The sequence below is a fragment of the Hypanus sabinus genome, chromosome 22, assembly GCF_030144855.1.
Source record: "Hypanus sabinus isolate sHypSab1 chromosome 22, sHypSab1.hap1, whole genome shotgun sequence".
Taxonomy (NCBI): Eukaryota; Metazoa; Chordata; class Chondrichthyes; order Myliobatiformes; family Dasyatidae; genus Hypanus; species Hypanus sabinus.
In genome coordinates this window covers 52,899,842-52,924,294 of record NC_082727.1, presented here as the reverse complement: position 1 = coordinate 52,924,294, position 24,453 = coordinate 52,899,842, and the positions used below count along the sequence as shown (strand labels likewise).

General features: G+C 39.5%; 1 protein-coding gene across 3 annotated transcripts in view; it reads right to left on the bottom strand.

Moving 5' to 3' along the window:
- The window catches only part of chst15 (carbohydrate (N-acetylgalactosamine 4-sulfate 6-O) sulfotransferase 15), a 79,658-nt gene that overhangs the window by 19,235 nt on the left and 35,970 nt on the right, over window positions 1-24,453 (bottom strand). For 2 of the 3 annotated variants that reach the window (XM_059947750.1, XM_059947749.1), the window contains exons 2-4: window positions 15,910-16,607; window positions 10,997-11,336; window positions 2,851-2,994 (exon numbers count right to left, since the gene is read on the bottom strand). In XM_059947750.1, the coding sequence (XP_059803733.1) occupies window positions 2,851-2,994; window positions 10,997-11,336; window positions 15,910-16,407 (982 nt within the window). In that variant the 5' untranslated portion in view covers window positions 16,408-16,607. The remainder of the gene's footprint in view (window positions 1-2,850; window positions 2,995-10,996; window positions 11,337-15,909; window positions 16,608-24,453) is intronic. The other variant, XM_059947751.1, reaches the window with a different exon arrangement.

The window sequence follows — 24,453 nt, the reverse complement described above, 5'->3', positions numbered from 1 at the left end:
ACGGACTGTCTTTGTGGACTTCAGTTCTGAATACTATTTGTTTGTATGGAGCATTTTTTCCCCTCTGCACATTGGGTGTTTGACGACCTTTTTTGTAATGCTTTTTTTGGGTTTCTTAGTTTTGTGGCTGTCTGTTAGAAGATGGATCTCAAGGTTGTATAATATACACATACTCTAGTAATAAATACACTTTGAACTTTGAAAATACAATTGCTTATCAACTTCCATTCATGACTCCATGAGATTGCCCATGGCCTAACAGAGTAGTGGTAACATAATGGATGCCGAGTTCACATTGAAATGAGCTGATCAAGTTGAAATGGATGTTCAGCCACTGAACGCTGTTGCAATTATGAGTCTGATCAGCATGTTAAAGGCCAATCCTAATACACATTTTGCTGTCGGAGGTATATAAATTATGCACTGTAAGTAAGTGGATGGCCAGCATCATATCAGCACACCAACATTTTGTAGGAATGTCAAGAGCAGAGCTTGAGTGCTTAATGTATTTAGCTTCCCCCACCCCCAATCCATTATTCAGGTAAAAGATGGGTTAGCCATTCCATACTCACTGAGGACTTAACAGCATCCTCATTTATATGAACATCCAACAGAACACTATTCAAACAGTAAACATTAATGCAAGATCAGAATCTCATACAGAAGTTAAAGAATACATTAATAGACCGGAACAGGAAAAGGCCATCCTGTTAGGAAATTCCCTTCCAGGTGGGTTATCAATCCATACAATACAAATTTGTTTCCTAATTTTACACATGCAGATGAACTCGTGAAGTGTCGTTCGCGGTGCAGGTGGATGGGACTAGGCCGTTTAAATTATTCGGCACGTCCAAGATGGACCAAATGCCCTGTTTGTGTGTTGTATTTTTCTATAACACTATGACTCTATGGTGTAGTGATTGGAAGAATTAATCCTCTGCTAGAACAGTAGATTTATTCTGGTGAAAAAATGGAACTGTTATAGGTGTTATGATGTAAGGTAACTGGCTGAAACGCACATAATTCACAACCACCGACATGGACCAGGTTCACTGGTCTGACACAATCACATAATTATGTATAGTTATTTTTACCGTGCTTTACGGTCAGTGTTTGGAGGACAATAAAGGAGTTTGTTACAGTTTTCCTTAAACTTAAAGCCCCTGTGCTATTTTATTTCTGAGAACCTACAGTATCACTGTGTTCACATTACAAGTTGAGTGTTTGCTGTAACATTCCTTTATTGAAATTTTTAAAAAATTCAACCCACTTTATCAAAAGGACTACTTCATGAGATGACTAATCGCCTGTGTGACTTGGGCCAGAATTATAACTGAAAGCAATTCAAAAGATGCATCTGATCAGGAGCTCAGCTCTCAAACAACAGATCAAATTTGGATCCTGTGGCAATTTGGATTATGGTCTCATGCTAAATTTTCCTGACTCTGGCTGCAATGTCAGAAACATAATCTTATTCAGAAATACGGCTGAGGAGAAGCAAAAGTATCATTCTGCTCAGAATAGCTTTTGCAAACACAGTTAGGGACTTGTAAGTTACTCAGAGTTCTTAAAACAGTGTTGAACCTGTGTTCTAGCTGAAAGAAGCACAGATGGTTGTTAGTAAAGAATTCTAGAATATGCAGGTCTCAATGGTGAGAGGACTCTGTTAATTCTCAATTCAGGGGTTCTTGAAATAAATGGTGCTGCAGATTGTAACATCAAATCAGCGGGCTGTTGGCCTCAATTCTTGCTGTGGCAGGAGCAATAACTCTCTCTCCCTTGTGAGTGAGAGAGAGAGGGCCTGTCGAGATGTTGAAGAGTTGGAGTGAACAGTAGTTTTTGATGGACTATTGATCGTTGTCTTTGGGGGGTTTGCATGATGGGTGGTGGGGACTGATGTTTTTTGCTGGAACAAGTGGAGGGAGGGGAGGGAAGCTTTGGCATTCTAACATTTTCTGTCCATTCTTGGGGAGGGGTGGTCTTTGTTTCGTGGATGTCTGCAAAGGGTAGGGATTTCAGGTTGTATCCTGTATATATTGTCTGACATTTAATTGAACCATTGAACAAGAACACGAAGCATATTAGAGTGGTATTTGCAACTACGATTTGATATCAATTTCACCTCTGCTGTGCAGTCAGGCATAGCAAGAGGCTTGCCAATGAATCATTTCTATGCTTAGTTTGAGTTGGATGAAGTCAGAGAAACAAAACAGGGGAAAAGGAACAAAATGTGCTTTAACAAAAAATGTGAAGAGAAATGGAATTTTGATAGCTGGTTTTATTTGGAATTGGTTATCTAATAAAAAATCTGATTCAATAGAATTATGGTTTATGTACCACAATTCAATTGAACTGCTATCGGATTTTCTTTTAGTAAGTTGAACGTTGAAACTGCATTGAATAAAATACTAGCTTAAGTAATAACACAGGAGATCCTGCAGATGTTGGAAATCTTGAGCACATATGCAAAATGCTGGAGGAACTCAGCAGGTCAAGTAGCATCTAAGGAAGCAAATAAACAGTCAACATTTCGGGTAGAAGGACTGGAAAAGGGGTGGGGGGGAAGAAGCCAGAGATAAGAAGATGCGAAAGGGAAGGAGTACAAGCTGGCTTGGGATATGTGAAACCAAGTGAGGGGAAAGGTGGGTGGGTAAGGAGGAGGAATGAAGTAAGAAGCTAGGATGATAGGCGGAATAGGTGAAAGAAATGATTTAGAAAAGGCCATTTACTGTATGTTAATTAATTAACTTGTACCATACCAATAACAATCACGCAGCAAGTTACTTAGAGAGGTTCAACTTTTGGGAACACAAATATCTTAATGCAGCATCAATGGATAAAATATCTCACCAATAACCATATTGCTGTCCATTTCTTGTTCAGCAGATGAATTGGATATCTGACTCTGAATTTGATATGCTGCTAGATCAAACAAATCCAAGTAATCTTCAATTTGATAGCGACCATGGAATCCATTCCAGGGCTGAATGATCCCTGTAGACAAGAGAAGGTTCAACTCAGGAACGGTAACTTTTTTCAACTTGAACTTCTGCCCACATTGAATTGTTCTCTATTAATGTGCTAAATTTCAAGACTGTCCAATCAAAATTTAGTCAAGTATTTCAAATTGTGTTTTCATATTGTCAAGTAAAAGTTATTAGTTTTAATTAAGTGTGGAGTTGTTCTTACTTCACATTTCGACAGTATATTGGAATAAAATGACTAAGAATTACTTATGTTGTGTCATAGCAATGCACGTTACTTAGCTAACAACCCTTGAGTTTGTGGTTTAATTTCCTCTCCCGATAAATGTGGAACTGAAGACATTTATGGAGTAGCACCATCAATTTTGTCAGATTGGTCAAATTCCCAGACTGTACACTCATGGCCTTCAGTGTAAAGAACGTATTACATCCACATATACAAATCTAGTCTATATGCAACTTCCCAGTTTGGTTTTCTGCATTACTCTCCTGGTGTACGGCTGCATGCAGTAATCATCTTAATTCCAACAGGGATTACCATTATCATTGGGCCACAATATTGGGATTCCCTACTCGCATGGATATTTCTTCTCAAGTAGGCCTATCACTAACTTTTCAGTGAAACAAGATGGACAATAAAAGTACCTTTCCCAGCTTTCACTCAACTAAATAAAAATGCAACTTCACGGCTCGAAAATAGTAATCATTTTCTGCGTGTGGATCCCCACATATCCATTCAGATCGAAACAAGACTTTTATGTGCCTGCTGTCAAACATTCAAGCTTTGCACAGCCTCCTCGGTGGCAGATCCCCACTGCCCTCAATCCTTAGATATTTCAAAAATTTATATCCTTCTACTTTGTAAACTTTAAATGCTACTAATGAGCTAGCCAGAGAAAATCTTTATTATAAAACCTTAAACTCTTAACAAGCTAATTAAATTCTGAACACAAACACATCCAAAAAATGATGTGTTAGTGAAGTGGAGTGTAGTGCTGAATTTATCTGTATTTATCCACCAGACAGAGAAACCATATTATGAGAATCGGATTATATCCCAATTGAATTACTGTCAGTTATTTCAAAACCACAGTAGTGTGCCTATACTTGCCTGCCAAACATTAAAGCCCTTCTAGCTTCTCAGGAAGCAGGGCACACATCCAAATCTGGCTCAAACATAGAATGTCAATAATAATAATCATTCTTCCAGTTATGTGTACAATATGCCATTGTATTCAATTTTCAAGGGTTCAACAGGAGAGAAAAAAAAACTTCTGTAGAAAAATATAGCAATAATGGACAATTTTCTCTGCAGCAGTCTCAATCTGTCAGTTTCTCGAAGCATGGTATTAAGTGGCATGCCGTAACAGCAAGTGACGCCGTGGAGGTGTAACTCCAGACTACCTCTGCTATAACAATTATACTCAAAGTGAAAATTCAGTCCTTCACTGCAGGTTGCATAATGGCTCTCAACACGACTTCAAAAAGAGATGATTCACAAACAAACCTAAATATAAAACCACAACATGAGAACTAAGTACACTGGGAGTGCAGTGGGGCAACAACACTTCTTAGACAGTCCCTAGGAATCCATGCCAGGTTTGTGGGTGATTGAAGCCAAACTGGGAGGTACAGTCTCTTCCACACTGGGTCAAATGATGGCAGGTTGGGTGGATAAGTAGCTTATCACACACCGTACTCCAATTGTGCACGCTCCTATTATAGCTTCTCATTCTGAGTACATTGGCTCTTGTGGGCCAGGGATCCCCAAATATCAATGAGGATACTGACTTTTTCCAAAATCCTTTATCTCTTCCTCTGTTGGTCTAATAATCACTTTCTACAACAGAATGCAGAATAGAGAGTGTTTCAAGAGTCTAATGCTGGGCATGTGAACAATTTGGATTCCTTCCTGTAATTTAGATCCAATTTCTGCAAACATTGGCCTGGGAGAGGCTATTGATGCTTGTTCACTTCCAATAAATTTGGAGGACTCTATGCAGATAACTTTGGTAAATCCATCCAGTGCCTTGAGGTGTCTACTGCAGTGGTTCAAGCCTCAAGAATGTACAAGAAGGCTGGCATCAATGCTGTCTGGTGCATGATGTATGTGCCAGATCAGAGTTTTTGATCATCAAATCTTGATCATCAGAATTGACCAAGGTCTTCCTTTTTTAAGGAGTGATTTGCAAAATATGAGATGTGGACTATGTACCTTGATTAACATTGTACAGCTGCAGAGGAGCTTTGCCTTGTACATGTTGAGTGTAAGAGTTATCCTCTCGTACACTTTAGTAGGTGAATTGCCAATGGCTTGGAAATTGATCTTTGACAACATGTAAACCTAAACGAGTGCCTACGGCAGCTCAGCTCCTTAGGTTTAGATAACCTTGGTTCTGTTGACTAGGTTGAATGGGTTCTGTTAGCTTTGAAGGCTTCTTGGAGATAACATGCAACATTGTGGAAAGAATGATCAGAAAACTGTTGGGCAATGATTGAGCCTTACTTGAATCCAGTCATTAGTAGGATTGGCTGCTATAGACCCACAAATTAAGATTATAGTTTACATGCCACCATGAAGCAAACATACAATGGAAGCAAATTCCTGAGGTTAACTGAAGTGGAGGAGAATGCTCCATATTCCATTTTGACTAAGGAAGGGTGGGAAATACAATAAGGGTTCTGTCCGTTTCCTAGGACTTGTTGGGATTTGGCCTTTTTTGATATCTTTTTGGTCAGGAGGGACAGCAGGACACAATCTGGTAGAATGGAATCAAGGCTCTCATTTTAAGGATAAATCATCTTTAGGAAAGTGTTTGAAATGTACCTTCCTGCTTCTTTGTCATTGATAAGTTCACTTCCAACTTTGGTTCTTGGTGGGTTGAGCACTTGTGTGTTTGAGTCATATATAGCTTTGACAGCACTGAAGAACCCACAAACCAGGGCTGCCAAAAAGTTGCTGAACCTCCTGCATTCACTTCACCTCCCATCACAATTCTGTTTTTGTATTTTGGACCTTTGTCTTCAGTTGCCTGCAAAGTAGTTTATTATCCCTTAGTGAAAAGTTTAGTTATGATGGCGCTAAACAGCGACTCCTTTGCTTACATCTTTGGGAACAGCTCTATTTCCATCTTTAATGTCACTATTTTTCCCTTTCAGGGTTCTTCTGAAGACCCTGACATGGAGTTACACACTGACTTTGGTTCTTTACAAGAATGGGACCCGCTCTCGGGATTTCATGACCGGCCTTTTCTCAACACGCCAAGGATGCAGCTAAGCTCTTAGCTCACCTTCAGAGGTCCGAGATCTCATGGCTCTGGAGGCAGGCGGATCAAAGGTCGGTGTCCCAGCAGGAAATCGGTGTGTTGTGGGAGTCAGAAGATCTCTGGCTGTGTAGCCAGAGACCTGAGATCTTTGAGCACAGAGCTCGGAAAAAGTGACGCAATGGACTTTTAACATCATAAACCAGCGAGTTGTTATTAAAGAGAGAGAGAGCCTGTGGTATGTTGAATACCAGGTGAATGAGTAGTCTTTGGGGTACTGCAAGCCTGTGTTTTTGCTGTTGCTTTGCTGCGTGCTTGAGCACTCGGTGGTGGGTGCCGATGCTTTTTTTTGCTGGTGGGGTGGAGGGGGATTGTTGTTGCTGCTTACATAAGGGAGGGAGGGGAGCTGGGGGGGGGGCTTTGGGGTTTTAACATTTAACTGTCACTCATTCTTTGGGGCATTCCCCTGCTTTTGTGGATGGTTACGAAGAAAAAGCATGTACATTGTTTACATTTCTCTGACATTAAATGTACCTTTGAAACCTTTGAAGTTAAGTTCCCAATCCAAGAACACCCTATTTTTCTGGGTAATTTGCTCCTTGATTTGTTTGCCATCCTCACCAATTCGTCTGTCCTTTTCACTCTCTCCTTCTGATCCATCCAGGTCATCCTGCACACACCTTAACCCCTTCCCATTCACCTTTAACACCAAGCACCCTATCTTCCAGTTTTTGTCCTTTCCACTACCTTGCCCATCAGCCACACCCTCCTCCCATCTGCCTACCCCATCTCCCTTAATTGGTTCAATACTCCACCTTCCTTTCCTATCAGATGCCATCATTTGTGTTGTTTCCCATCTATCTCCATGCTATTTTTCCTACAACTGATTCCCTCTGTCTATCCTCCCCTCCTCGAGATCTATTAGATCTATTGCCACTTGCCAGCTCATGCCCATACCTACCTCTTTATACTATTATCTTCAGTTTTTCAGTTCAGGTGAAGGTTTTTAACCTTTATTTTCCCTCCACACAGATGCTACCCAACCCAATGTATTTGTCCAGCAGTTTGTTTTCAATTCCATGTCCTATCATCTGCAATCTCTCTGTTCCCATTGCTGAATCTCCTTGGCAGAGAAGTCAAGACACTTCCACCAGCATCAGCCATGGTGAACTTCCAGGTGACATGAGGCCACTTGTGACACAGCATTAAGATCACTATTGGTTGGGGAAAATTACACTGAAGATGTGTTCTCCCTTCCCCTGCATTTTCTCGCCACTGAAAGCAGCCTATTCTGCAACCATCCCTTGAGTAGAGAATTCCCAAATTTGAATGACCAACTTCTTATTTTGATACTGTGAGCCCTGGCTGTGGTTCCAACCATTACAGACACCATCTCCTAATCTACCCAGTTTAATGGCTTCCTCACATGACCAATGCAGTATGCCAAGTATCAATCAGTCTTAGAAACTTGGCAGCTGTGATATCTGCAGCAAGCTGATGGAAGGAAAGGTTTTCACACTCGAATCAGGGTGATATTCAGACTAAAGAATATTTATCCAGATTTTTTTTAGCAATTTCCAAATTTCTGGAGGTTGTGCAATCGGGTGCCTCTTTGGTGTATCAAAAAAATTATTTTAAATTTTTACATTTAGTATTACCATCAAGAATAATTTGACTGGAAAGTTTTGTTGATTTTCTTTGCAAAATCCTCGACTTTGGAATTTAATATATTTTCAGCTTATTTTGCTCTATTCTGAAATTGTTAGGGTGTCTGTAGAATGCTTCCTTAGGACATTCGAAGTTTCACTAAACCTCGAGCGCTCTGGTTTATTTAAATGTTCCTCATCTGGGAAATGTGCAATCGGAGCAATAGGAAAAATAAACTCACATTTAGATTTTCAACAGATGAAGTCCTGTCCTTGTTCTGTCTTTACAAAGAAGCTCACTCTTTCCAATGCACTATAATTCACAACAAACTCCAGTGAATAGTTCTATACCAATATACACCCTTATTATTCACCAAGTCAAAATATCGCTCTTTTCTCTCTCTGCTCTTGAATTGAATCCACAATACCAACCTTCCTTTCCTTCACAAATTCAAACTAAGGTTACTTTATTTCACCCTTTTCAATTGAACAGTCATACTGGCACGTTTTCTGCTCCTATCTCCATAGCAACAGCCCTCTAGTTTTCCCCAGAATCAATGCTGATCCACAGCTCCTACCTCTTGTACTTTTAGGTATGACTGGCACCACTGAACTGCAAGAGTACAGCAGACCTCTATTTGTAATAAATGGAATCTTGTTGTAAAAAAAAAACTTTTATTCATAACAAGGCCTGACAATATTATACACAAGTTTGAAGAATTTGCTGCTAATATCACAGGAAGGTAAAACATTAAAGATGTCCATATGGAGTTACTCAAGTGGGCAACATGGTAGCACAGTGGTTAGTGCACTTTATAGCACCAGAAATCAGCAAATGGAGTACAATTCCTGATGGTGTATGCAAGGAGTTTGCAGGTTCTCCCCATAGCCATGTGGGTTTCCTCCAGGTGTTCCGGTTTACTCCCACATTCCATAGGTACAATATATGGATTAGCAAGTCGTGGACATGCAGGAGGCATGGCAAAAACTACGGGCTGCCTCCAAAAGTACATTGCTGGATGGTGTTGGTTGTTAATGCAAACAATGCATTGTTTCGATGCACATATGATAAATAAAGCTAATCTTTAAATCTTTCTCTATAAATTTCTTGCAAAGTAACTGAATTTAAAAATTAGGAGACAATGCAATTTACGAAACATAAAACATGGCACCTGTCCCATTTTATACTAAAAGCATCGCAGTTCATTGGACTGGTTAGCATTATGCGGTCACACCACTGAATACAAGTTAAATATAAATACTTCAGTCCTCCATTCGACATTCCATATCACTTCTGACATGAAATAGGAGGTATGCAGCATATTTATTTCACCATCACAATTATAGCATTATAATCTCAGAATTAATTTATCGGAATTATTGTTCACATACTCAGAGCCAGAAATTTAAATAAACATTTGTGCCAATTATTAATGTCTTTCTTTTAGAGGATAACTGAATGTTGTCGCTGCAGTAACTGTGGGAATGACAGGAAAGTCTTTCCAGTCCCAGCAGATGACTAAATTACACAAATTAGAGACCATGGAATATAACATCCCACAACTTGTGCACCCATATTTAAAATATAAATATAGAATAATGACTGGGTTGTAATCTGTAATAAGGCAAAATGCTAAATATTTAGTTCATGCCAAGCTGTGCAATTGCTCATCCATATCCTTTCCCCACCTCCTGTCCTTTATTCCAGACCTTTAAATGACCAACAAATCTGATAGCCCATACACTTGTTGAGTTCATCATCATCTACAAAATGGTTGAGTGAAACCTTGATTTGGCCTGGCCATTTAATACCATGAGTTGCCATGGTGGTAACCAACTTGTATCAGGGCCAACACTGGCATTTGAAAATTATTCTGTTCCTTCTGCTAGTCAGTAAGTGATAGCTGTAGATTTTAATTCAAATTCTTACACACAATAAATTCAAAACTCCATTTTACCCAATGCAAATTCCCTTTTGAACTTTGTACTTTTTATATTTAAAAATGTTAAATCAGTGACTTAATTAAGGCAACAAAAATACAAAATAATGATTTCCGTTTATTAATAATCCACTATATGCTAAAGTCCAGTTTTAAATTACTGATAAATCAGTTTCTTAGTAAATTATAACAGGAAACAAGTACTTAAAATCTTTCAAAGTACACATTTTAGTGCACTGTGCCTGGAGTAATTCCTGAACCTTTCCTTAAGGCCTGAAAATAAATACAATTATTGAAAACTCCCAATGGTGATAAATTCCTTTAAGAATGTGACTTGCATAATGATTTTAGGATCATTGCTAATATAACACAGGAGTTGTGGTAAATGCAAATTTCACTCAAAATTCTCTATTCTTTTGTAGTAGTTATAGTTGAATTGTAAAGCAGCAACTCTAGGTCCTTGTATTTATAACCCATAATTTTTGTTTCACACAAAATCAAGTTTTACACATCTATCCTCTACAATCCATTCATACATTTCAAAATTAAGACTCTTCTCTGAGAAGGAAATGCCTGTTGAAAGGCCTTTAGTAGCTGCAATCGCCCAGTTTCAGAAGCATCGTTAAGAAATCTTCTTTTCCAGCACTTGCTCCTATTTTTATACTCTCGCCATCATATTGAGACTAGATTTGTGCATGGAACTCTGAGAAAAACTGGACCAGACTCCAAATAAAAATCTTCCCCTATTTAATAATTGTTGAATCGTTTACCACTGGAAATAAGTCTCAGTCATTCCTTGCTGTTGAATACTCTGGTGTTAATATATAGTTCCGGTTTTAGTGGTTTGTCTATCTCCACCTTTAGACATTCCCTTATGCTCTAAGTGAAGATGATGATTATACATTTCTCACCAAAATCACATTGAAGAACTATTAACATTATTCTATTTGCTAAAGTACATGAACAACTTTTCAGTAAATTTTCCCTACCAATGCGAATAATATTACTATGCTTTTTTTATATATCTAAACACAACATTTATTCTTAACATTGGCCATTATTTCTCATTTTTCACCACTCAACTATATGAACAGCACTGATTAGTTTAGTAATAGCAAATCTTACCTCTGCAAAATCGCGTGAACAACAATTTCACCACTTACCAAACCTTTTCCTTGTCCACCAGTGAGGCTCTTTGACGATGGAAAAGCTCACTTCAGGATGCAGTCTAAGTCTGTTATACAGATCAGTAGTCCCACACTTTGGCTGTCCGATTATGTAGAAATATGGAAGACAGCGGAGGCGATAATGTTTACCACCGTGGTGTTGCAAGTGCTTCCAAATGACCTTTCTCAGGTAATCAAATATTATTTGGAAATGCTTTGTGTGCAAAAAATATGCATTCTTCTTGTAGGGGTCTGTTGATGCAGTTCCCGTATATTTCATGTACCAACAATGATTCTTTACATTCTTAAGAAACCTCCTCGGAATGACTGAAAATATCTGTAACATGAACATAGCAAAATATTGAAGGAAATCAATTCTTCAGTACTTCCGTAAATCATATTGACCTCAGGCTGCTAAATATTTAACCACACAATTTTATTTTCAGAGCTGGTGCAATGATCATCTGAGATAACATCTGAAAGCACAGGTGGCAATATTCAAAGCTTGCTAAATATTTATAAGACAAAATCATAGATAATATACTTTACTGGGTCAGTATGATCATTGCACCTTCAAATAAACTATGAAGAATATAATTTTGTTCTTTCAGCCTATTTTAAGAACTTCTGTCTTTTAAGTTCACATTGATGGGACTGCAGAAGCAGAAGGTCTCATGCAAAGTATTTGAGCACACACCCTACAAGGAGAATTCAAATGGGTTATTTCCTTTAGTGAACAGCACTGGGGCACCTGCACTAAATTAGAATTTCTATCATCAAAGAACAATCTACTCAAAAGTTAACCAAGTTGCAGGTTAACATTATCTTGTTATAGTTAAATTTTCTACTATAGCTGCAAGGAAACACATCAAAAGACTATTTTGAAGTTTGCACAAGAGTACAAATTAGGAAATAGCAAAATGAACAGCCCATTTATTACTAGATTTGAATATTTTTTAATGGAAGAGATATTAAATGCTATCTTTATTTTGATCTCTTCTACACTGTTACACAGTCAAAACAGCTGAGTATGCTGATCTGAAGGCCCAGCATACAAGTCAAGTTAATTGTCATTTATCTGCATACATGTATATAACCATATAATGTATATAGAAACAAGATAATGTTTCTTCAAAGCGGGGTGTAAAGCATATAACATACATAGCACATAATAACTTATGAAGGTAAGGATAAAATCTACAGATGAATTACATGTAAATAACAAATTAAAGTGCATTATATTAAATATGATAAGGTACAGAACAGATTAACCAGTGAATACGATGCCACAGAGAGTTCAGAAGCCTAATGGCCTGAGGGAAGAGACTGTTCCTCATTCTAACCATTCTTGCTTTATGCATCATAGCCTCCTGCCAAGTCAAAGAGGACGCTGGATAGATGGGTGGGATCCTTAATAATACTAAGAGCCCAGTGTATGCTGTGCTGCTGATAAATATCCCCAATGGACGGTAGGGAGACCCCTATGATCCTCTCAGCCATTCTCACAGTTCTTTGTAGTGACTTCTGGTCTGATGCTCGACCGCTCCCATACCAGATGGAGATGCAGCTTGTCAGGATGCTCTCAATGGTGCTCCCCTAAAACACAATTAAGATGGAGGGGGTAGTGTGGGGACTTTTTCTTGAATATTTTCATAATGCCCATTTAGATTAAGGGTGCATCCCTCCCTTTTCTTTTCTTTTGCATTTATATCCCTTACTTCCAGCTTCTTACAGTTAAGATTTATGGGTTTTTTTGTGTCTAAACATATATAATAGTTTAGGCAGTAGGCAATGGACCTTCTTTTTAGAAATACAGCTCTGTGGTGATACAGTTCTGATTAACTTTTTTATATATCGTAAGGTTGGCTTGGAGTTGGGTAGTGGGAGGGTGGGGTGGTAACTACTTTACATGATTCTACTATGGGTGCTTTGCTTAATTGTTATGAATTGTACTTTGATATGTTTCTTTTGCGCTGTATAAACCTCTTTTTCTTTTTTTTTGTTTTGTTGCATTGTAAAAACTTAGACGGTGGGGGGGGGGGGGGGGGGTGCGAGGAGGCCTTGCTCCCCTCAATCATCCTAGGAAGTGGAGGCCATGCTGTGCCTTCTTGTTCAGGGAGGTGATATTAAGAGACCAGGTGAGGTCATCTTGATGTGAGCTGCAAGGAATTTGCTGCACTTAATTCTCTCCACGGAGGAGTCATGAATTCTTGGAGGGGATGGTTCGTCTGCACATTCCTGAAGTCAGCAATGATTTCCTTGGTCTTCTCTACATTTAGGCTTAGGTTGTTCTTCTCTCACCAATCCATCAGCTGCTCCACTTCCTCTCTATTCTCCGTCACATCATCATTCTCGATAAGGAAAACAACTTTTGTGTCATCTGCAAACCTGATGACAAGGTTTGAACTGGATCCTGCAACACAGTCATGCTTCAGCAGTGGGTTGAGCACACAGCCCTGGGGAGTGCCAATGCTCAGCATAATGGAACAAGAGATGTTGCTGCACGCACGGCCTGACTGTGGTCTTACCGTTAAGCAGTCCGGTATCCAATTGCAGAGGGAGGTGCTGAGACCCAACAAGGGCAGTTTCCCCAACAGTTTCTGGGGTATGGTGGTGTTGAATGCTGAACTGAGGTCTATAAACAGTAGTCTGGTATATGAAAACCCATTTTCCAGGTGGGACAGGACAGATTCTGGGAAGCGAGCACAAGCTCAAGTTCAAATGCCCTCCAGGAGAAGAAACTATGAGACTGTGAGGCATGTGCTGATGCTTGACTCCATTTCATTGATTAAAGCTTCCATTATTTGCCAATCAAAGCATCGGGGAAGATTGAAACATCAAGTCAAATGCAGAAGGCAAGCAAGGGTTTAGCACCAACTAACTACCTGCTGGAGAAGGAGCCAATGTGGCCTATCACTGTGCCCAGAAGGTAGACTTCTGCATTCAACCGGTGTCTCTCTCTTTCAATGACATTGCAGGATGTTGCTGCGGTTCTGCTTTTATGGATTTAGACTATGCACTCTGGATTTTTTCAACCTTATGGTTTTTGTATTCCGTGCTGTCGCCCGTTTTTTCTCGTTGTTTTTGTGCGGAGGGAGTGGGGTTAGTGGGCGATGTTCTTGTTGAATTTCGTATGAGGGGAGGGAGGGTTGATGATGGTGTTGCTCTTCTTTTCTCTGCATGGCGGTGGGTTTGCTGTTTCCCTTTGAACTGATGCTCATGGTTTTCTTTCTTTCGTGTCTATCTGGAGAAGAATCATCTCAGGGTTGTATACTACATACATATGAGGGGTGATTGATATGTTCATGGCCTAAGGTAGAAGGGTCAATTTTAGAAAACCTAGCACATTTATTTTTCAACATAGTCTCCTCCTACATTTACACACTTAGTCCAGCGGTCGTGGAGCATACGGATCTTGGACCTCCAGAAAGTGTCCACAGCAGGGTGATTGATAAGTTTGTTGCCTACGGTAGAAGGAGACGAGTTATACAGCTCTCATTACATGCACATGCAGGTCAACTCTGAGTCATTATGCAGAAAGTTTAAAGTTAGTGACATCAATTAATAACTCATCAAGGGTGATTGATGTTTGTGGCCTAATGTAGAAGGAGATGAGTTATTAACTTCAAACTTTCTGCATAATTACTCAAAGAGCTGAACTGCATGTGCATGTAACTAGAGCTGTATAACTCACCTCCTTCTACCTTAGGCCACAAACTTATCAATCACCTGTCTGTGGACACTTTCTGGAAGTCCAAGATCCGTATGCTCTACAACCACTGCACTAAGTGTGTAAATGTAGGAGGGGATTTTGTTGAAAAATAAATGTGCTAGGTTTTCTAAAATTGACTCCTTCTACCTTAGGCCACGAACATATCAATCACCCCTCGTACATAACAAATGAACCTTTGAACATTGTAAAACAAATAAGCCATGATTGAACAGCAGCGCAGACTTGATGTATTGAATGGCCTAATTCTGTTCCAATGTCATATGATCATTCTGTAGTTAACAGATACCAAGTACCAGAGATAGATCATTTTCTAATTTTGTACATTCTTACTCTTAATAAGTGCAACTTGGAGTGAACGAATACTCCAGTGGACGTCATGCAACTGTGTAGTAGATGACATTGGCCAGAGGAGCACATGTATTGAGGTTTTGATCATTTTTGAAAGGTGCTATAATTTACTTATATGCATCTTGATTTCAGAACATTTAAGTGGGTGTAATTGGAATCACGAATCCCGAGTTCTTATTTCAAGTAGTTATGTAAATTGAGAACATTATACACTTTTTGTATCCTTTCAAAACACTGTAAAATCCTACATCTGTTGATGGGCAAGGTTAACTAATACCGCGAGACATCGAATACTAAAGTTTCAATCTTGTTTTATACCACACATCACTGAACATCGAGGTAGCTAACTAACTATTGTATTAATACTCAAAACGTAATGCTCCAATTTCAAACTGTGCAAAATGGGAAAGCGATGATCATTACCAATTAAATCTTTTTCAGCACCAATGAATGGTGGCATTCAGCACATAATGAGATTTGACATACAGAGAATATATCTGGCTTCAGTGTCTAATGGCAGTGGTTGACACAGCAGTGAAAAAGGTATTTCAATGTCTGGAGCAAATAATGTTTATTGCTAAGTAACATTCTATTCAGTTTCCAACTAGTCTGCTACATGGTCCAACTTGTAAACGTGGCATATACGGTATCAGTCAGATCACAGCCCTGAGATAGATTCCTAAATCATGTAAATAGGGTCATTAAAATTGTTGCACTCACTATACTTTAAATGTTAAAAATCTAAAGGTTACAAAAATAGTAATATAATGCATGTTGACATGTTATTGATAAACTGATTTTACATATAAAAAATTTAATTCCAACTTACATGTGGTTCTTCTTTGATAAGATCATCCCACTCTGGCAGTCTTCTTGGCGTGAGTTGAAGTTTGGAATTGTGGGTTTTAATAATGAGTTCAGATTTTAAATAATTACTACTTCCAAACCAATTTCGTGGTGAAGAAAGGTCATCGGTGTCATCTTCAAACTCTGTCGAGTCCAGTTCTAGGAAGTTATTATTTGTGCTGGTACTGTATTGGAATGGGGATGGAGTGAGCAGTAGTCTCTGTTGGCTTCTGGTTAAAATATAAGATGCCATTACTAGGCATAGTATTATTACACCCACAAATAGGGTGCCCAGTTTTGCTTTCCACGCAAAAAGATATCCACTCCATTTAAACCTGCGTTCTGCTTTGACCTCCAGTGTTGCAAGCAAATTCATTGGTTGCTGCTCAGCTTCATAAAATAGTCGAGGTGGTTTCTGAAAGTCCTTGTTAAAAGTAAATGAAACAAACTTATTTTCTGTACAATTGGGTCTTGAATGCATTTTACATGGCCAAGCATAGGTTCATGGTATCAGGCTAGTAAATAACTACATCTCCAGTTGAGGTCCTTGGCTGATTAATGTTGGCATCTTACCATTGAAATGGCCTCAGTTTAAATGTAGATTGGCACAACCTTTTTCCTAAGCCATGTGAACACTTTCCTGATGTCAGGCAGTGGAGATAATCTATCTTTAAAATCTACCTGTAGAATAAAGAGAAAACCAGCAGTTAATATAAAATAGCATCCTATACGTGCTCTTCACATACACATCCAGAGGTGTTGTTCACAGCAACACCTTTCAGCACCAAAAATTTATACAAGAAAGTATTCACTGTATTAATTATGCTAAGACTGAGGAATATTATTACTAATGCTAAAGGCATTCAACAATGCTCTGGCATTTCATTTCAGCTGGCAATTACCGATATAATTTCTATAAAAGTATACAATATCAATTTACATAAACTGTGCCAGAGAAGGTTATTTTTGTCACATTTGACTATCTTTTATTAAAAATTATAATTGCCACAATTGATAATAACCTGTAATCATATGTTTTCTTTGCTGCCTTCTGCATGAAAAAATAACTGTATATTGCAGAGGACAGTTTTTGCTGATATATTTAAATACAAAATTTAAGATGCATTTAGCTCCTATGTTAATAGCACTGAATTTGTTTTATGCCCCCCCCCCACCACACACACTACATCACATGCTGATTCTTGCAAAAATTTCAGAGGATGCATGGAGGTTTAATGAAAATATACTCAATGGCTATTTCATTAGGTATGATAATTCAAATACCTAATCATCCAATCATTTGCCAACAACTCAATGCATAAAAACACACAGACATGCTCAAGAGGTTCTATTCTTCTTCTTCAGCTGTCCATCGACTTTCGATGATGACTAAACCTGGGCAAGGTTGTATGGAAGACCTGTAGTTGCCCAAGCTGCAAGTCCCCCTCTCCACATCACCGATATTGTCCAAGGGAAGGGCATTACGCCCCATACAGCTTGGCACCGGTGTAATTGCAGAGCAATGTGTGGTTAAGTGTCTTGCTCAAGGACACAAGATGCTGCATCAGCCAAGGCTCGCACTAACAACCCTCAGATCACTAGACCAACACCTTATCCACTTGGCCACACGCCACACACAAGTGGTTCCATTATTGTACCGTGTAAACAGCAGAATGGGGAAGAGATGTGATCTAAGTGCCTTGGACTGTGGAATGATTGTTAATGCCAGATGGGGTGGTTTGAGTATCACAGAAGCTGCTGATCTACTGGGATTTTCACACACAACAGTCCCTGGAGTTTGCAGAGAATGGTATGTAACCAGTGTGCAGTAGTTCTGTGAGTGAAAACACCTTGTTAATCAGAGAGGTCAGACTGCTTCAAGCTCACTGGAAAGCAACAGTAACTCAAATAACCACATGTTACAATAGTGGTGAGGAGAACAGTATCTCTTTCAAAGTACAAAGTGGGTGGGCTACAAACAGATGACCACAAATGTATACTCAGTTTACATCATTATTAGATACAAGAGGTACCCGATAAACTAGCTACTGAGTGAAGAAATTTAACTACTTAGAAACTGTGGTGAGCCTTAATAACTGTGTGATGTAGCCATTAGACAGCAAGCTACAGACGCTTTTGGCTAAGCACCTGCTCCTATAAGCATCAGTAGCTGTTGAAGGAATAGGCTGCACTCTTTCATACAGACACATGCTACATCAGGGACCTCGACAAAAGCAGGATAGGGTGGAATCAGGATCAGGAGAGGAAAGATTACTAAAAAAGCCTCACCCGGTATTCTAGCACAAACCTCGGGTGTTCAGAGGGTCAATAGGAAGGTCAACTGAGGGACCAAGTGGAACAAGGTGAGGGAGACTGGGATTGCCGGTTGTGAGGAGAAAACTTGGGTCGGGAAATTAAGTGAGGCTTTAGTCCAGCACTGTGTTGAGCTTTGTGGCTAGGCACAGCTCAGACACCATCTACAATATAACTTCCCCAATGTCACAGTTGAATCTCAGATGGTGATGAGGAGGTATGCAGGAGTGAGATAGATTGGCTGGTTAATTGGTGTCTCCAACAACCTTGTACAATGTCAGTAAGACCAAGGAATTGATTGTGGACTTCAGGAAGGGAAGTTGAAGGAACACACACTAGTCCTCATCAAGAGATCAGCAGTGAGCAGTTTCAATTTCCTGGGTGTCAACATCTTTGAAGATCTATCCTGCCTGGGCCCAAAATATTGATGTAACTGTGAAGAAGGCCTGTCAGCAGCCATATTTCATTAGGAGTATGAGGAGATTTGATATATCGCCAAAGACTCTAGCAAATTTCTACAGACATACCATGGCGAACATTCTCACTGGTTGCATCACTGTCTGGTATGGAGAAACCAATGCACAGGATTGGAAAAAGGTCTGACCTAACCTTCTCACCATCAAGGACATCTTCAAAAGGCAAAACCTCAAAAAGGTGGCATCCGTCATGAAGGACCCTCACCACCCTAGACATTCCTTCCTTTCATCAGGGAGGTGGAGGTACAGAAGCCTGAAGATGTGCACTCAATGTTTTAGGAACTGCTTCTTACCCTGCCTCTTACCCTCCACCATTGAATTTCTGAACAGTCCATGAACCCATCAATATTACCTCACTATTTTGCTCTCTTATGCACTATTCATTAATTTTCATAGTTCTTATTGTAACCCAGAATATTTTTTATCTTTTACACTGTATTGCTTTCACAAATCAATGAATTTCATGACAAGTATCAGTGATACTAAACCTTATTCAGATTCTAATTCTGATTCTATGGCGGGGCATCCTTTTTACATTCTTACACTTTGACATCAAACATAGTCATGAAAATATCATCCACTGGCTAATAAAGAAACTGCAGGTTTATTTTCTTACTTATTTATTTATTGAAATACAGCGTGGAATACAGCATGGCTCATTCAAGCCATGCCACCCGGCAACCCCCAATTTAATCCTAGTCTAATCACGGACAATTTACAATGACCAGTTAGCCTACCAACAGGTATGTCTTTTGACTGTGGGAGGAAACTCATATGGTCACAGAGAGAACGTAAAAACTCTTTCCAGACAGTGGCGGGAATTGAACCCGGGTCACTGGTACTGTAAAGCATTATGTTAACTGCTATGCTAGCGAGTTGTCCTGCAGCTTTGGGCTTACCATTGCTGGGCAGCCAACTTCTTCCAAACTTACAAATTGTACACAAACTTTGAGTGGTGTGCTACAGTTCAAGCACAGCTTGCATCAAGAGAACAAGAGCATTGTAACATTTGCTATGTGTACTATTTGCAAAGTGTGTCACTGTGTTTCTGAAGTACAGGCCTACATTGAACTGAAGTTAAGCAAACATTGACTGGAGTTTATTCAAAAGTTAATTGCTATTCAGGGAGCAAATTACTGAAACCAATTAAGAAACTGGAGACATTGTGGTTGGGTTATTTTATGTCATAGCTGAGTTTAACCATTGATTCCAAATGCTCTGACTCTATGCTCTATTGACTCACCCACTAGTTGACAAAAGATGTTTACAGTTCCCTCAGTGAGGCATTGATCGTGTGGATAGCCAGAGGTTTTTTCCCAGGGCTGAAATGGTTGCCACGAGAGGATACAGGGTTAAGGTGCTGGGGGTGGGGGGGGTAGGCACAGAGGAAATGTCAGGGTTAAGTTTTTTACTCAGAGAGTGGTGAGTACGTGGAATGGGCTGCCGGCAATGGTGGTGGAAGCGGATACGATAGGGTCTTTTAAGAGACTTTTGGAGAGGTACATGGAGCTTAGAGAAAGAAGGCAATGGGTACGCCTAGTAATTTCTAAGGTAGGGACATGTTCGGTGCAACTGTGGGCCGAAGGGCCTGTATCATGCTGTAGGCTTTCTATGTTTCTATGAATCAGACAACAAAATGGTACGTACATTAAAAGCATGTTTTGTGGGAGGATAAGCCTTGACTGAGAGGAAGAGGGAGAAGGGCATATCTCGAAATAACCTCTAATTATCTCAGGGACCATCAGTGATCTTAGTGCCTTTAATGAAAAATCAGTATGCCCCAGACCACCAGTTATAGTGGGCAATAATGCAGGGAATCTAATAGCCTTATTTAAATTTAAATTTGTTACACACAAATTGCATCTTGAATTAGCTATCCTTGTGGACAAGCCAACCAATTCTAATCTAAGGAAGGACAGACTTCCCACAGAAGGAGTGCAGTAAAGGGTCTCTGATTCCTGGGTGCGAGGGCTGACATATTGTCAACTGGCTTTGGATTCATTAATACTTAATCGAAACAAAATTCCAACAGGCCTAGACATTCTGCATGTGGTGAAGATGTTTCTATGGCCTGGTATTTGTGGACTAGAGGTCAAAGTTACAGGATGAGGAGACTGAGATGAGGAGAAATTTCTCCACTGTGAAGGTAATGAACCTGTGGAATGTTCTACCACAATGTGCTACGGAGGCCAAATCACTGAATGTCTTTAAGAAAGCTGATAATTGTTTAGAACTAAAGAAATCAGGTTTATTATCACTGGCATATGGCATGAAAATTGTTGTTTTGCAGCAGCACATTGCAATAATACTAAAAAGCTATAAATTGCAATAGAAAGTATATATTACAAAATTAAATTAAATAAGTACTGCAGAAAGAGAGGAAAAAGTAATCAGTAGTGTTCATGAGTTCATTATTCATTGTTTGTACCTCCTGTACCTCCTCCTTGATTGCAGAAAAGAGGGCATGACCTGGGTGATGGGGATCCTTACTAATGGATGCTACATTTTTGAGGCATTGCCTTTTGGAGGTTTCCTTGTTGCTGGGGAGGCTAGTGCCCATGATTGAGCTGGTTGAGTTTACAACTTTCGGCAACTTTCTCCTATCCTATGCAGTGGCCCCTCCACACCAGATGGTAATGCAACCAGTTAGAATGCTCCCCATGGAACATCTGTAAAAGTTTGCATGAGTCTTTGTCGACATGTCAAGTTTCCTCAAACTCCTAATGAAATATAACTGCCATTGTGCCTTCTTTGTAATTACATCAATATGATGGGCCCAGGAGGGATTCTCAAAGATGTTGACAACGAGCAACTTGAAACTGCTCACATTTTCCTTGCTGATCCCTCAAGGAGAACTGGTGTGTGTTCCCTCAACTTCCCCTTCCTGAAATCCACTATCAATTCCTTGGTCTTACTGATGTCGAATGCAAGGTCGCTGCTGTGACACCACTTGACAGTGACAACTGTGGCATATTCATTCAGATTTGAAGGTGAATCCCTGAATGTCTTAAGTGCTCCTCCGCCTCATTTGACCATACCTTTCTGGACCTCGCTACAGTCTAGTTGTTGCCTATACACCAAGAGTAGAAATACAGCCAGTAGATTGGACTTTCCAAAGTGTGGGCAAGGTAAGCATTCTTAGCAGTATAACAGTGGTCAAGTGTGTTTTCTCTCTACTTCCACAGGTAATATGTTGTTAGTAATTGTTCAGATTTCTTCAAGCTGGCCTGGTTGAAATCCCCCACAATAATAGGGAGGGCTGTTTTGTTACTGCTCATCACAGTGCTCAGCTCATCCAGTACCTGCCTGACTTTGGCCACAGGTGGAATATACAACACTACCTGGTTGATAGTGGAAAACATCCTCAGCAAATAAAATGGATGACACTTGACCAATAGATGTTCCAGTCAGGTGAGCAGGACCGAGTCCAAACCACCACATCTATTAATCGTAAAGCATACTCCAGCTCCTCTACCTTTAAAAGACTGAACTGTCCTGTCTTTGTGGAGAATGGCGAAGTCATCAGGCTGCAACATTGCATCCGAAATTGTGAAAGTGAGCCATGTTTCGATGAAGCAAAGTGTGCAACAGTCCCTGATGTCCCTCTGGTACTACAATCTTGCCCTGAGGTTTTCAGTTTTATTTTCTAGACTGTACATTCACCAGCAGGATAGTCAAGAGTAGAGAGTGGGGGCGGGTGGTGGTCTCAGTTCTCTGTATTTCAATCACACCTGTACATCGGCTCATCTTCTGTGCATCTGTTTTCTTAAAGGGAAACTGCACTTGCAACCTGAGTCTACAATCCAGGATCCATCACTTTGAATATCAATAGATGCTTTAAACATCTTAAAACAACTAAATCTTACTGAAGTACTCATGATTCTGACCGGATCTCAGCTGTAGTAGTTCTAAACCAGAATATTTGATGATTCCCACTGCAGCTGCATGCAGAGAAGTGCTCAAAGAGACAGAGGACCTGTTTTATATTTCCATATTCCTAATTTAAAATTTATACCGAAGTGCAAGAGAAGAGATAAAAGCAAACAAGCAAATAGACAGAGATCTCTCATTCAACCACTTCAAATGTCCGGTAAAAGAAATGTCGTGCAAGGCAAAAGTCACAACAAATCAAAACAAAATAAAGTTTGCAAGTTCATAATACAGCAAGCATATACACACTCTGAGTATTTTTCACTCCAGGAGAAGCAACTCTAAATAGTGGAAATTAATGTCAAGAAAGTAAAAATGCAAGGAAGTATTTACTTCCCCTGTTACATCATTTTTTTTTACAGCAAAATGATACAGACAGCTTTCTAAATGTAAGTAAAACAAGACTCATGGATATTAAGAGATGGAGAATCTGATTCTGATTTAGTGTGGCATTAAAAATTGTCTTGGATTACTGATATTTTTATCCAATGCATTTTAACTCATGAGGAAGTCTTTTCATTTGATTGTTGTTCTGCAATCCCACACAGGGGTGCACGCAGCAAACTCATTTCCACGTTACCAGCATCAAATGAAAATGTTGCTTTTGCTCCTTTGGCTGAGAAGAGTTGGATTGCGCATGGCAGCTGATGGTGCAAGCAATACATTACCTGAGTGATGCTCGAAGCAATCTATACGTAGCCCAACTTTAACTCCGGAATTTTGTTTATTGATTCAGTGCACTTTTGCCAGAAGAACTATCTTGTCGCCATCTCCATCACAATCAAACCAAATCTGATTTTACTGATATGAATTTCAGCTATTTTGGAACTAATCTGTCCCTAAGATGCTTCAAAAAACTTATTTAAAGTTAAGATGTTCTTCTTGACATGTCATTGGTCCACTAAACCATCACTACTGTCTTTACAGCCCAAGAAACCAATTTTAGGCATGCATATTATTTCCTCTGTCACTAATATTTCAATATATCTTTTATCTAAAAAAATTATTCATATTTTGATTTCTATCTTAATTATATGTAAATATCCCAGCACACATTCAGTTCATTGTACAGTAGCTCAAATCCATCATGAATTAACCTAACATTACATGTGGGACTGCAGCAATTCATTTTGCTTTATAATTTTATTTAGAGGTTCAGCACGGTAATAGGTCTTTCCAGCCCAACAAGCCTGTGATGCACTACCCAATTACATCCATGTGACCAATTAGCCTACTAACACGCACATGCTTGGAATACGCACAATCACAGGGAGAATGTAGAAACTCCTCACAGAGAGCAGCAGAACTGAACCTGGGTTACTGGTGCTATACCAGTGTTAAAATAACTGCTCCGCTACTTCCCGCTGTAACTGCAAAGATTCAAGACTCACAAGTAAATATGTTGCTCTTAAATTTGCAAGATCATAGGGTATTTCTATTTGCGCTCTGATGGTGAACTAGCATGAAGTTGAGGGGCAAATCTCAAGTTTCTACAGTTTCCGGTACTCTACACACTGAAGACAAGTTCATCAAGCAAAAGACAGCCAAGCTCAAGTCATCAGATTATGCAAAAGATTAAATAAATAAGCGCAAATTGCCTACTGGCCTCCTGTTAATGAACATTCTTTTCATGTGATTGGCTACTCATTAAGCATGAAGATATTACATTTGTTGGGAGCCAGGAAACCATTTGAACATATGCCCGACAGCAGAAGGTACTGGGAAAGGAGATGCCCTTGGCACAGAGTTTCCATGATATTTATTGTGTACATTGTGTTTTAAACATGCAACAGCATAATTTAACTTCT